This window comes from Amphibalanus amphitrite, unplaced genomic scaffold (genome assembly GCF_019059575.1).
Source record: "Amphibalanus amphitrite isolate SeventyFive unplaced genomic scaffold, NRLGWU_Aamphi_draft 000074F_arrow, whole genome shotgun sequence".
Classification (NCBI taxonomy): Eukaryota; Metazoa; Arthropoda; class Thecostraca; order Balanomorpha; family Balanidae; genus Amphibalanus; species Amphibalanus amphitrite.
Genome location: NW_024881570.1, coordinates 200,792 through 214,741, shown reverse-complemented (window position 1 = coordinate 214,741; position 13,950 = coordinate 200,792). Strand labels below are relative to the sequence as shown.

The 13,950-nt window shown below is 46.7% G+C and overlaps 2 protein-coding genes across 5 annotated transcripts; both read left to right on the top strand.

The window, feature by feature from the left end:
• The first annotated feature begins 53 nt into the window (after positions 1-53).
• LOC122379280 (galactose-3-O-sulfotransferase 4-like) lies at positions 54-3,433 on the top strand. 2 transcript variants are annotated; one of them, XM_043361321.1, is made up of 3 exons: positions 54-681; positions 975-1,173; positions 1,685-3,433. In XM_043361321.1, exons 2-3 carry the CDS (start codon positions 1,058-1,060, stop codon positions 2,739-2,741), a joined length of 1,173 nt encoding a protein of 390 aa, XP_043217256.1. In that variant the 5' UTR covers positions 54-681; positions 975-1,057; the 3' UTR covers positions 2,742-3,433. The 2 variants fall into 2 exon arrangements, with proteins under 2 accessions (XP_043217256.1, XP_043217257.1); XM_043361322.1 differs by having other exon boundaries at positions 228-643.
• A 3,256-nt stretch (positions 3,434-6,689) lies between these two features.
• LOC122379279 lies at positions 6,690-7,986 on the top strand. 3 transcript variants are annotated; one of them, XM_043361319.1, is made up of 2 exons: positions 6,690-7,134; positions 7,249-7,986. In XM_043361319.1, the coding sequence occupies exons 1-2, from the start codon at positions 6,889-6,891 to the stop codon at positions 7,885-7,887; spliced, it is 885 nt and encodes a 294-aa protein (XP_043217254.1). In that variant the 5' UTR covers positions 6,690-6,888; the 3' UTR covers positions 7,888-7,986. The 3 variants fall into 3 exon arrangements, with proteins under 3 accessions (XP_043217254.1, XP_043217255.1, XP_043217253.1); XM_043361320.1 differs by having other exon boundaries at positions 6,690-7,533; positions 7,648-7,986; XM_043361318.1 differs by having other exon boundaries at positions 6,691-7,278; positions 7,360-7,986.
• The last annotated feature ends 5,964 nt before the right edge of the window (positions 7,987-13,950 follow it).

The following is a 13,950-nucleotide window of genomic DNA, read 5'->3' as shown; positions in this document are numbered from 1 at the left end:
AAACTGCTGACCTTTTATAAGATGACCTTAGGATCATAATAGGGTCACGTACCACATATTCCGTCAGGACCAATTATAAATTAAACACGAGGGGTAATAGTTCATACCCACCACCATCCGTCGAAGGATATACATAATTTGCATTTTTGCCAATGCTTACGATCAGACGCATGGGTTAAATGTTAATTCACGTGACTTTTCACGCCATCCTTATCAGTTTTTCCGTTCAATGAAAGTAGTCCACACTGTCGCTTTCGCTGCACTGACCAGGGGCACTGACCACCTGGTTCTGCGTAACACTTTTGGACCGTCGGTTACAAATTTGCTTACAAGTTTTATCTTAGCTTAATCAATACTCTTTGGTGCCTTATCAATGATTTTATTATATCTGTTTCGGTTCAAAATCATTTTGGAGTTTTTCCTATTGTTTGCATGTGAATATCTGGTGACAGCATATATTATATACTTCATATCGTTTTATACGTCTAATTTACTAAGATTTTGAGCTTATATTCGGTCAGACCAGCAAATATTTTATATCTTCTTAGCCGACGCCATGATAAATACTTCCAAGTGTTTCAAGATTTCGAACTCACAATCCTCGGGCTCGATGCCTGAACTATCAGGAAGACAGGTTACGTGCGTAAGTGCTCAATTCTGCAGCAGATTTGAATGACTGAGGTACGTCTTGTCCTGTGACAGCCGCATGTTAGGAATCAGTAACAGTTATAAGCCACGACAGTTCAGTGATGGGGAGGGACTGACAATAACCTTTCAGGGTGTGGGTGAGCATCACCACAACAATTTTCTTTTCTCGGCAGAAACGAATGAAAGCGATGACTTGAAATGAATGTTATCTAGTGCACGTGCGTGCAGGCCTCAAGTCGATCCTCCCGAATCCAGGCCGAATATCAGATGTCTCTACGGACGCTCTGGTTCCACCCTCACAATCAGTACGTATGCGATGTCCTCAGACAGCCGGTGGCGGTGATGAGAGTCGGGCCGCCGCCGCCGTCCGCCGGCGGGCAGCTGCGGCGGCTCTGAGCTGCGACGGCCGATGGCTGTGACCGGCGGAATGGTACGTCGGCAGCGGCAGCTCCTACTGCTGCTGACCGGCGGCGTGCTGCTGCTGCTCGGCCTACTGCTGGTCTACTCATCGTACACAGTCAGACGGTCAGTATATAAAGGACTGCTGGTCTACTCCTCCTACACAGTCAGACGGTCAGCATATAAAGGACTGCTGGTCTACTCATCGTACCCAGTAAGACGGTCAGTATACAGGGGACTGCTGGTCAACTCTTCCTATATCAGACATACGGTCAGTATGTATAGGGGACCATGCTGGTCTGCTCCTCAGTCCTCCTATCGACGCGACGCGCGGTGACGGTCAGTGTACAGGGGACTGCTATCACATGCTTCCGATCAGTAAAACGGCCAAGAGAGTGAACTTTGGCTGCCGGCCTATAACCCCTGCGCGTGCGCAGCCTGACAATTTTTATGTCTACAAAAGTATATGTGGATACTATATTGTGTAGTGTGATGGTTACTTCTTGAATCCAATGGGAGCCAATAATCAACGACGCATTTACCTAACTCTTTATTGACGCTACGTATGAACCTCGAATTTAAATCCGTACACTACCGTTTCCCAATCGCTGACTGGAACCATTCCCTTTGGTTTCAGACGGCCAGTGCCAATCTCTGAGCCTGTCTGCCGACCGCAGATTAACATCGCCTTCCTGAAGACGCACAAGTGCGCCTCCACCACGGTGCAGAATATCCTGTTCCGGTTCGGGCTGCGCCACAACCTGACCTTCGTGCTGCCGCGCCAGGGCAACTACCTGGGCCGCCGGGAGCCGTTCCGGGCCGAGCTGGTGCGCCACCTGCCCTGGCACCCGCTCGGCTACAACATCCTGGCCGTGCACAACCGCTGGGACCACGGCCAGGTGGCCAGCGTGATGCCGGCCAACACGACGTTCGTGACAGCCCTGCGCGACCCGGAGGCCGTGTTCCGCTCCATGTACGCCTACGTGGAGCACGACCGGTTCATGCCTCTGGACGAGTTTCTCGAGCAGGAGCCGATCCCTGAGGAGCGGTTCTTTCACGTGCTGGGCCGCAACCAGATGCTGTGGGACCTGGGCCTGCCGGAGGAGCAGCTGACCGACCCGGAGGCCATCGACCGGCTGGTGGCCGACACCGAGCGTCGCTTCCACCTGGTGATGCTGGCCGAGAGGATGGACGAGTCACTGGTGCTGCTGAAGCACCTGCTGTGCTGGCGGACCGAGGACGTGGTCGGGCTGCGGCTGAACGCGCTCCGCCCGGAGGCGCGGGACCACCTGTCGCAGCGTGGGCGGCTGCGGCTGCGGCGCTGGCTCGCCGGAGACTACCAGCTCTACAACCACTTCCGGCGCGTGTTTGAGCGGCGAGTGGCCGAGTTCGGCGAGGAACGCATGCGCCGAGAGGTGGCTGAGCTGCGCGCCGCTAACGAGCGAGCTTTCCAGGAGTGTGGCATGGTGAGCAGCCAGGGCACCTCGCTCAGCCCGGACTTTGCCATGTTCAGCCAGCGAGTGACCGGCTTCCAGCCGCGCAACCGGACTCGAGATTGCGAAGAGCTGGCGCGGCCCGAGCTGAGCTTCGTCGAGCTGCTGCGCGAGCGGCAGCTGCAGATGGCGCGTGACGTGATGGGCGTGACACCGCACCCGTCACGAACCGCCGCGGGGGAGATGACTCGCCGCGAATAGACGGTGCTAGGTACTGTGATATGGACCAAACTTGCGAGAAATGTGCAGTGCGATCGTATGCAACGAAATTAAACGTTACTGCCGTCTATATGTAGTAGCGCTAGTGTTGTTAGCATAGGCATGTGACGTAACTTTTACCTATGTCGCTGGTTATTGCTCTGGTTTCGTTGTCTTCAGCAATAAGTCATACAAGAGGTCATTCACGGCAGGGTTTTTTTCGCAAATTATGTTTGAAAAAGCAAATCATTACCTTCCGCGGGATAAGGATTTCAGTTGCAAAATGAAAGCGAATGCAAACATTTGTTTTGGGTCGTTCAGCTGTCTGTCTGAACTTCCAGGCACCAGTTGCATGTTGATTTATGTGTGTATTTATATAATCGAAAGAAACTACATATTCATGTATTTGTTTTAGCTTCCAGTTTTGTTACTTATCTTCTATTGACTTGTTTTGTCAATGATAGTGATTCTTGTGAATGACTCAGTATGCAATCATACCGCATTGACTGTCGCTTTGGATATGTGATAAGATTTTATAAGCAGTGCTTTTGGATAAGGAGTCTGAATTTAGTTAGCTCGGTTTTGAGAACTTTAGTAGCTGACCCTATGCAAATACATGGTGAAGCATGCGTATTTTGTTATTGAGTGATTTTGAAATTGCATTGCTATCGTTAATATATTCTGTGCGGGGGTAAGACGTAAGTTTTTTATCCAACGCCCGCAATTTCCTTGCACTCGAAGTTTTGTTGTTGAAGCTGCTTTTCATCCGGCCTTCTTCAATAAATCATAGTCAATGACTCATTATGTCAATAAACCGCCGGCGGAACCCGGGCGAAGGTGAAAAATGGCCACACGGCACTGCAGGCGCAGAGTTCATTAATTAACTGGAGGCGTGGCATGAGAGAACGATGCAACAGCCCGCGCAGTTTGCGGTCATGAGGCGACACCCATCGCTATGAGGTCTGTTCCTAAATATTCATTATTCTGAACAGACGTCGCATTTCCGCTGCTAACAGCCCACGGACTGGCACTGTGCCGGTGGTAGTCGTTGATTACTCCAGCCATCCAAAACTAGGGCTCCAAACCGACAACTTGAAAGCTGCGAGTCCGTGTGCTGAACGGTACACGTACATACTGCCTTTTGGTGCTCTTGGTAATCTGAAGCGGAGGTCGTCGTGATCAACCTCAGGCAGCAGAGATGGTGCCGAGTTATTTTTTCTTTTACTACAAATGTTTTATGAATGAATTTGTTGACTGACGTATTATGATATTGGTGATAACTGATAGTTTTCTTACGAGTATGAGGGAGTGCAATATCATTTTACCTATAGCAATATATCTATTGTAGATTAGGCGACCTACTGCATAAATTGATGTAACTAACTCGATCTAATTAGTACAGTTCCGGCCAATTCCATTACAACAGCTGGGGGTTGATTGCTTTCCCATTTTGCAGCATCGTCTTCCTCTGTTACGCGAGACCATTCATCGATGAGTTCACAAGTGTACATAAGATAAAGCTGAATACGCAAACAGTCACTGCACGTGTGTAGGAGTCATACCACATATGTAATTACATCCGGGGTCTCTCCATTTAACATCTGTCACTGCGCCCACGAGGACTTCCGGAGATGGAGGGGGAGGAGGGGGGGGGGGGGCAGCTGATGCACCACCATTGCATTCCTCCGACGCCACCTCCGTACTGGCCTACGCAGATGAGCCACAGCTTATCGTCAGCATGTCGTGCGCTATACGGCCTACGCACTATCGGCAATGGTTTTCAACAGCCATTAGACGTATTCATCAGTGCAGATAGATTATTGTGATGTTGGCAACCAACCACTTAACCCTCGCGGGCCCGGGGGGGGCGTTTTTCGCCCCCCCCCCCTGGCGAATATTTGCGATAACTCCCGAACGCTTAGGGATAGGAAGGCGAAACTTTCAGTACCTTTTCTCCCATCAATTTGACATCTTCTGAAGTAAAAAATTGGGACCTAGCCCCCTTGATGACGTCACAAGGTCAATTTTGCTAGACCCCTGCACGGCAAAAATCGGCGTCACAGACGCAAACTTCAAATAGCTGCTAAAAATAGAGTTTTAGAGATAAAGACAAATTACGAGCACGGGTGTGTAGCGTTTGACCTAGAGAAAAATAGAAAAATAGTTTTGGTGACCTGAGGTCAGAGGTCAGGTCAACGACCCCGAAATGTGGTTTTAGTTTTTCGCAAATAACTTCGACAAAAATGGTCCTAGAGCTACGGCAGTGGTACCATCGCATTCGCCTTGTCAAGCCGCGTCGAATGATATATATTTTGTTCGGAAAAGGTCAAGTTTCATGTTGACCTCATGTGACCTCGAATGACCTCTGGTTGACTTTGACACGTGAAAGGTTGTTTATGATGGATTTGTACCCGCTGATCACGAATCTGGCATCTATTTTCCTCTAAGCCTTCATTTAGAGCTTCCGGATGGCAAAATTGTCTTATTTATTATTACTAACTTGAATCAGTGAAATAGCCTCTAGCAGGGATACTCTTCTGTGACATTGACCTTTGAGCAGCCTTGTATCGTAAGATGAACCACAAATAGGGAACTGATAAGCCTCAAAACATTTCAAAACATCTTGGAAGTTAGCACGCAAGATGTGCGAAAAAGTGACAAGTTTGAGGTCAATTTTGAGCGTGACCTTGACCTTGACCTTTGATTTAGAGCACATTTTCAGAATCCTCAGATTCTCTTCTTTCGTTTGACACCCAATTTTGCCGGTTTGATGCAGCCTGCCGTCCTCTAGAAGGCTTACTTTGAGATCACTACACATGTGCCGGTTTTGGCCTTTGACCTTGACCTCTGACCTTGAAAATTGACCTGAGGTCAAAAATTTTAGGTGCATTAGAATCGTCTCGTAAGGACCTTTCGTTTGGTATCGCTTTTGTTTCCCTAGCTCCCTTATTTACGGAGTTAGACAGGGGGGGGCGAAAAACGCCCCCCCGGGCTGCGGTGGTTGGGATTACCCCCCGGGCCCGGCCGGGATAACATTGAGGGCCGTACATACGACGTGCGTTTTAGTACGTTTCGTGCTGGACGCTGGTGTACCCAAATGTGATGCTACTTTAGACGTTATCGTGTATAAGTATTAAGTATCGCCTCACTGGCGATTTTTTGCCCGAAAGACGTTCAAAGGGGCATGGAGGCAAGAGCGGTGGCGGAGCAGTGCAGGGGGCTAAAAGAAGCAGTTGGCGCTCCAAAAGTTTTATAGGGTTTGTCAAGTGTAATAAAAAGTGAAAAGGTAATGATACGAATTACAGCTGGTCTGTAAGGGTGGCCGGTTGCGCGAGTCGCGACCGAGCGCAAGGCATCACCATAAATGAGCAAACTAGAAGTCCTCTGCGAGACAAGGGGTCATAAAATGCCGTTAGTTGTGAGATGTGACATAAATTCTGTGAGTCTCATGAGAGGATGCCACGAGCCGCGCAGCAGTTAATATGTTTGATTTTGGCGTACTTATCAGCCAGTCTTGTACGTCTTCACATGGACGTGTTTTTATTGATTTGTGAAACTTGTGACCGACTTTCAGAAATGATATAACCGCAGCAGGCTTTTCCGATGATCAAATTTACCTCAGATCAATGACCAGAATATGAGGAAATTCTAAACATGCTGCGCCTTGTTGATGCAAGCTTTTTTTGATAAGTAGGAGTTCTGTTTTCGAGGGCTGCCTTTGTTTTGCTTGAAACTAGTGTTAAGTATGAAAAGTCGTGTCAGTTCAGATCAGGTCAACCGTCAAATGCTCCACAGCTTTTTCTTAGTTAATTTGTATGCAGCTCACACATCTCTGCACGTTTCCAATTACTGACAGTTTGAAAAAAAAATAAGTATGTACAAGCCATGGGCACTGACTTACAGGAAAAACATTATTTTTAATTGTCGGACAACGTCCGTCGCCTATTAAATTGCTCGACAGCCAAGTTTCAAGAAGCTAATTACAGAAACTCCCTTCGCAGTTGTTAGAGGCAAGGGGGCACTGCAAAACGATGGCATCGTTTTCTCATGATAATTCCATTACGTGCAAGTGTTCATCGGCGCTCGGGGTCTCCTATATAAGTGAGAAGATTGCTCACTTCCCCACTTCGGCAGTGGAGAACCTACAACAATGCACTTCCTGCAGTTGCTCGCCGGCTTGCTGGTGCTTCACCAGATCAGTGCCTCAGCATTGAGGCTGACTGGGATGAAGACATCGGCCCAAATGAAGGGCGCCCCAGCTGACATGAAAATGAAGGCTGATATGAAAATGAAGTCTGATGTTGACATGAAAATGAAGTCTGACGCCGATATGAAGATGAAAATGAAGAGTGCACCTGCCGACATGAAAATGAAGATGAAGAGTGCCCCAGCTGACATGAAAATGAAGGCCGATGCCGATATGAAGATGAAAATGAAGAGTGCCCCAGCTGACATGAAAATGAAAATGAAGAGTGCCCCAGCTGACATGAAAATGAAGTCCGACGCTGACATGAAAATGAAGGCCGATGCCGATATGAAGATGAAGATGAAGAGTGCCCCAGCTGACATGAAAATGAAGTCTGACGCTGACATGAAAATGAAGGCCGATGCCGATATGAAGATGAAAATGAAGAGTGTCCCAGCTGACATGAAAATGAAAATGAAGAGTGCCCCAGCTGACATGAAAATGAAGTCCGACGCTGACATGAAAATGAAGGCCGATGCCGATATGAAGATGAAAATGAAGAGTGTCCCAGCTGACATGAAAATGAAGATGAAGAGTGCCCCAGCTGACATAAAAATGAAGTCCGACGCTGACATGAAAATGAAGGCCGATGTCGATATGAAGATGAAAATGAAGAGTGTCCCAGCTGAGATGAAAATGAAGATGAAGAGTGCTCCAGCTGACATGAAAATGAAGATGAAGAGTGCCCCAGCTGACATAACAATGAAGGCCGATGCCGATATGAAGATGAAAATGAAAAGTGCACCTGCCGACATGAAAATGAAAATGAAGAGTGCTCCAGCTGACATGAAAATGAAGGCCGACGCCGATATGAAGATGAGGTCCGATGCTGATATGAAGATGAAGATGAAAATGAAAGAATCACCAGCTGAGATGAAAATGTATGGCGCAGGAGCTGCATAAACGATTGGAATTTGGAATGCAACCAGACTTATAAACGGATACCTAGTTGATTTCGGTTTTGTAACTGCTTTTGGGTGCTCGGTCTTTGGTAATGGATAGCAGTCCAGTGATATATCGTTTGTTGAAGATGGCTGTATCTGAGTGTAAATAGTGCGTCATCGGTTATGCTGCCTATTTTTCTGACCTGTCAATGTTATCTGGCTGTACCTAATTGAGCCATGTCACTTTGTGGATTCAATCTTACGGGCTGTCTTCAATTCTTGATGCTTATCATTGCTAATAAACTCTTATTTGTCATAGTGTGATATCTTTATTTGCCCAGCTGCGGATGTTGGGGAAATATGAACATCCTTATCCATTGCCGCTGATTTTTGTTGGATGTCAAAATTTGTTCTTGTTGTTAACCCGCGCCCTGGTTGGGTCTGTTTATAACGCGACCTGGGCATCGTTTCATAAAGCGAGTCCGTAACTTACGCCAGTTTTTGGTCTTGTATTGCAAGTGCATGTGAGGCGATTACGATAGTTTGAATCATTCTGTTCTTGCAAGCAAGAACAGAAGGGAGAAGGGGAAATAAATTTATCGCTTTACATGCGCTTGCAATACAAGCCCAAAAATCGGCGTAAGTTACGGACTCGCTTTACGAAACGATATAGGCCCTGTTTGGGGGTGGCTATTTTTTGCCGCCCCCCCCTCGTATCTCCGAAACTACTGAACGGATCCGCAAAATTCAAAAGGTGTTCGAAAGCCCTGTCAAATTTGTTACAGGAAATCCAATTTCAATGACCTCGGGGTCACCGATGACGTCACAGATCAGGTCATGATAAAATGTTTTGCCGGTCATGGGTCTTCTAGGGAATGCGCTATAACATCGAATAAAACGCATTTTATCGAAAAACAGTGATAGTGCGTCAGTTGCCTAGTAAATGTGTTGCTATCAGAGGTTACTGATAGTACCAGGTCAGTTGACAGGTTAGGTCACCAAGGGTCAGCACGAGAGATGTCAATCGGATACCAACTTTTTGGTATACCGAACCCAACCCGATACCAACTTGGCATTTGGTATTTTAACCCTCGCCCGTATATAGGGGGGGGGGTCGAACGGACCCCCCATGGTTTTTAGCAAATAACTCGCGTAAAAAGCGGCCGATCGCGACGAAACTTATAGTACCCTCGCGTTCATCAATTTTACACCTACCCTGAAAATTTCATGACCCTGACCCAAATAACCTTTGACCTGTGACCTACTTTTCGAGACCATGTTTGGCCGGAATCGCGATTCGGCGTATGTCGGCTCGCATTAGCCGCGCGTTTGCAGTCTTTTCGTGGTTTCAAGCGTTCAAACATGTGATATGATGTTGCCCCATGCATTAGGGTGGGTGTCAAGGTCACCTGAAGGTCAGGTCAGGTCATTGACCTTTGATGACCTCGGCTCACTTGTCTGCTTTCTACGTGTTTCGAGCGGCGTCTCGTTTTAAGCGCCATAGCGCTTCTACGCCAATCGTAATGTTTCGACAAGTGTGAATATGGATGCTCAAATAAATCATCTCTCTCTCTCTCTCTCTCTCTCTCTCTCTCTCTCTCTCTCTCTCTCTCTCTCTCTCTCTCTCTCTCTCTCTCTCTCTCTCTCTCTCTCTCTCTCTCTCTCTCTCTCTCTCTCTCGAGTTTTACATGTTTCTAGACCAGTTTTTGGAGCTGAATTCGAATTTAGCAGCCATATGAACATTTACGAAGTAGTTTTGGTGCCTTCATAACATGTTACGAAGTTGTTAGAGGCGGTTGCCACCTACTACGAATACCCTTACTGGTTGACCTGACCTGACCTGACCCGACCTGGCCTAAATGCATGAAGACATCATCTGTGATCAAAACTAACATGATATTCGTGATCAGCACCCCGAAAACCCCCATAGCAGCCACACTTTACGACGTTCTAACAGGTCCCGATTTTCCCGACTTTTGGGTCATTGACCTGACCTGCAAGGTCAACCAATGACCTAGGACCTTAAAATTGGGTATCATCGGCTTCCTCTCGTCACGGGCAACACGCTCGTTTTTTCTGCGAAGCTCTAGCTCGATCAGGGGCGAAACGGCAAGGGGGGGGTCCAACGGACCCCCCTCCCCCTTATACGTTCGCGGCTGGAAAAACACCAATACGGGCGAGGGTTAAGGCGGGTGCTTTGGTATTTTGTCGGTATTATGAATCCTCACCAATGTAAAAGAGGCTGAGAATTTGGAAAAGTTGGTATTTCCCTCATATTCCCAAGTCGGCTCGGTTTCGGTATTTTTCCATGGGTATTGTTGGCATTTGGTTTGGTATCGGTGTTAGAGTGAGTTTGCGAAATCGGTGGATCCGCGGAGTCCCTAGGGAATCCACGGAGTCCCTAGTGTCTCCGCGGATGAACATCAAGTCTAGTATATTCGCGGATAAACGGGCGGAGATCCGCGGATGAACAAGACTCTTCAGGATAACCGCGAACTCCCTGAAGAGTTCACGAGATCCGCGAACCACCCGGGGAATCCGCAGAGCAACGATTCATTCTAGTGAGTTTGCGAAGTTCCTATGCGTTTCATGCAGCTATCTTATGACAAGAATGCAAGGCATATCGGATAGATCGTCTGCGACTTAACCCTCGCCCGTATTGGTGTTTCCCCAGTTGCTGTTGGAATTCACCGAGTAGGTACCGATTCATTCTAGTGAGTTCGCGAATTATTCTTTCATCTCGCTTGGACGTCGCTCGCAAATATTAATATGCAATTAAATAATGGACGGTAAACCATTTTTGGCGTGGTTGAACTTCTGCGACCAGTCTGCTTACTTTTCTCCCAACCATGAATGGAAAGCTGGAAAGGCTACCGCGCATCTGAGCGATCATGTGAATGTATGCAAGTATATATGAATAACAGTAATGCTCACTCTTTCCCAGGGACGGAGCTTCCTGTATGTACAGTTGGTAGGGCAGTTGCCCCCCCCCCCCAACTTGCCCTTTTGCCACAGCCGACCTGACTCGACCGGTCAGCACCGCGCCTACAGACGCTCCAGCCCGGCGCCACAGTATCTATTCTGGGGAACATTTGGACTGGAGGGGCAATGGCAATGCTGAACTCCGATACGAGAACGCAACACGTACATATCAACCCGCCTTTGAATATAGTTATTTGACCCAAGTTGACGGTAATTGGCCGAAGCCATTGCGTACTTGCAAACAAACTAATGAAAACTTAATCACGCATTGGCATTAATTGAGGTTGTTGGCTGTTGCGTCTCAAAGGCGATTAAAAAGACAGGATGTCCCCTATGCTATTTGGAATCGACCTGGAATGTCAACCAAATACCAATGGCCTGGGGCCGTATGGTTTGGGACTTGGGTATCATGGGCTTCTTCTATGTAATCACGGAAAGCAAGCTATTTTTTTCCGCGAAAGGTTTAGCTCGATCAGGGGCCGCACGGCAAGGGTTCCAACGGACCCCTCCCCCGCGGACCCCTCCCCCCGCACACGGTAGCGTCCGAGAAAACAATAATACCGGCGAGGGTTAGCCCTAGCCCCGTTGGGGGAGGCAATTTGCCCCCCCCCCCTCCCCTGTGGTTTTTCCTGAATGCCAAAATTTTTAGTTCCTTCCCTGCCATCAATTTGACATCTTCACACAAAATTTCAAGTCTTACGTCACCTTAGTGAGGAGTTATTGAGGTCAAACTGAGGTCATGTTCGAGCAAAAATGACCAAAAAACATGAAATCTTGAAACCGTCACAAAAGCTACGGTTACCAAGCAATTTCAAAGTTCTTTATGTAGTTGTGTAGAAATAAAACGGCACTAAAAAAACTGTTATCTCCGATTTTTAAAATTGTGGGATTTTAACCCCCCCAAAAAACCTAGTTTTTTTAGAAAAAAAAACGCAACTATCCCAAAAATTTTCGCATTACGAAAAACCGGAATATGTATGATAGTCCGTGCGCTCTTCTATCTCCATACCAAATTTTAGATCGATATCTCCTTTTTTGGCCAAGCTATAGCGAAAAAAACTGTTCAAAATTGATGACGTCAAATTTTTGAACTCAATTTTTAGCAATTCTAGACCACGTAGCGCAAAACAAAGACCACCATTAGACTCCCCGTGACGAGCTGCATCGAATCGATTACCATTTTATGCGAAAAAAATCAACTTAAATTTGACCTAATTTGACCTGACCTTGACCTGAACTTCACCAGAACATAACCTTAACTGGCCCCAAAGGCTGCCTGACCCACATAATCGCATTTGTCATGTAAAATGAACCATAAAACATGCATCATATGATATTTTCATTTTGTGACCCTCAGTGACCTGACCTGGCATCAGTGACCTCAACTAGCAAAATATGTGTTTAATGAACAATTCCCCATCGATGATTTTCAATGACATGCATTTTACTCGATTTTACAACACATTTCTTGAAATGCCTGTAAACGGTGAAAATTCGACATTTGACCTGACCTGTGACGTTATCGCTTTGACCTAGGTAAATGAAATTGGGTCACAAGGTAGTTTTCCGCTGGGGCTATCCAACACTGTTTGCGGCTTGTTGCTATGTTGCGTGGTTCTCGAGATCTTAGGGGGAGGGGGCCAAAATGCCCCCCCCCCCCACAACAGGGCGCGTTGCTCCGGCAGACCCCAACGGAGCGCGGGTTAAGTCGCAGATGATCTACCCAATATGCCATGCATTGTAGTCTAGGTAGCTGCACGAAACGCATAGGAACTTCGCAAACTCACTAGAATGAATCGTTACTCCGCGGATTCCCCGGGTGGTTCGCGGATCTCGTCAACTCTTCAGGGAGTTCGCGGTTATCCTGAAGAGTCTTGTTCATCCGCGGATCCCCGCCCGTTTATCCGCGAATATACTAGACTTGATGTTCATCCGCGGAGCCACTAGGGACTTCGCGGATACCCTAGGAAATCCGCGGATTCACAGATTTCGCAAACTCACTCTAACATCGGTATCACAATTTTCCATAATTGACATCACTAGTCACTAGTCAGCACATGAACCCAATTTTAATAGGGCTGTGTGATGTGACGCCAAACTCTCAGTTCCTTCGGCTACATCCATTTGACACCTTGTGTCAAAATATGAACTTCGTAGCTACCATAGGTCGGCCGGAAATGACGTCAGAGTGACGTCATGTTCGGCCGATTTCGACGCAAAACATTGAACTGCACGGCAATCGCTCCCAAGAGCTCATTTATTCATCTAGATTTGATTTCTTGCATGAGAGGACTCAGAATAGACTGCGCTATCAAACTGCTATCTCAGATTTTCAAAATTATGAACATTGTGAAAATTATATGTAGGTATTAAAATTAAAAATTCATATTTTTATGTTCTTTTTCAAAAAGCTTCTGACTTAAAAAAACGGAATATATGTGATAGAACACATGCTGATGACTTACCATAGCAAATTTTAGCCAGATATCTTAAAAAATGGCCAAGTTATAGGTACGCATTATAGCACAAAATTCACAATCTTTTTTCAAATCATTTTTTAGTACGCATTTGATATCTTATACCAATATAAATAGCACCATCGTGTTCCTGAGTCCAAAATGCATCCGTTAGACACCCTTTTTATTGAAAAATTTTAATTTTAAAATTTGACCATTTTTATCTGAAAGTGGCCTAAGCTAAATTCAACTCAAAATGACCCCGAATGACATAAAAGACATCGAGCTCGAAATCTATGGCCTAAATGGACCATAAAACATGTGTCACGTGACCGATGCATGATATAAGATTTCCATGACCTGTGATGACCTGACCCTGACCTGAAAATCAAAGTACAAGTTTGCTACCCTCAGGGTATCTTAAGCATCTGGTCACGAGTGCGTAAACCAAAAGGGAGCCTGACCTGACTTGTAAGCCGGCGGCTAGAGCCCACAATGTGAACAAGCCAAACATCGATGATTTTTACTTTGACCTGATCTGTGACGTCATCGGTCACCTCGAGGTCAATGAAATTAGGTTTCGCTCGACAGTTTGTGCAGGGCTATCAGATGCCGTTTGAATTTTGACGATCAGGCCAGTAGTT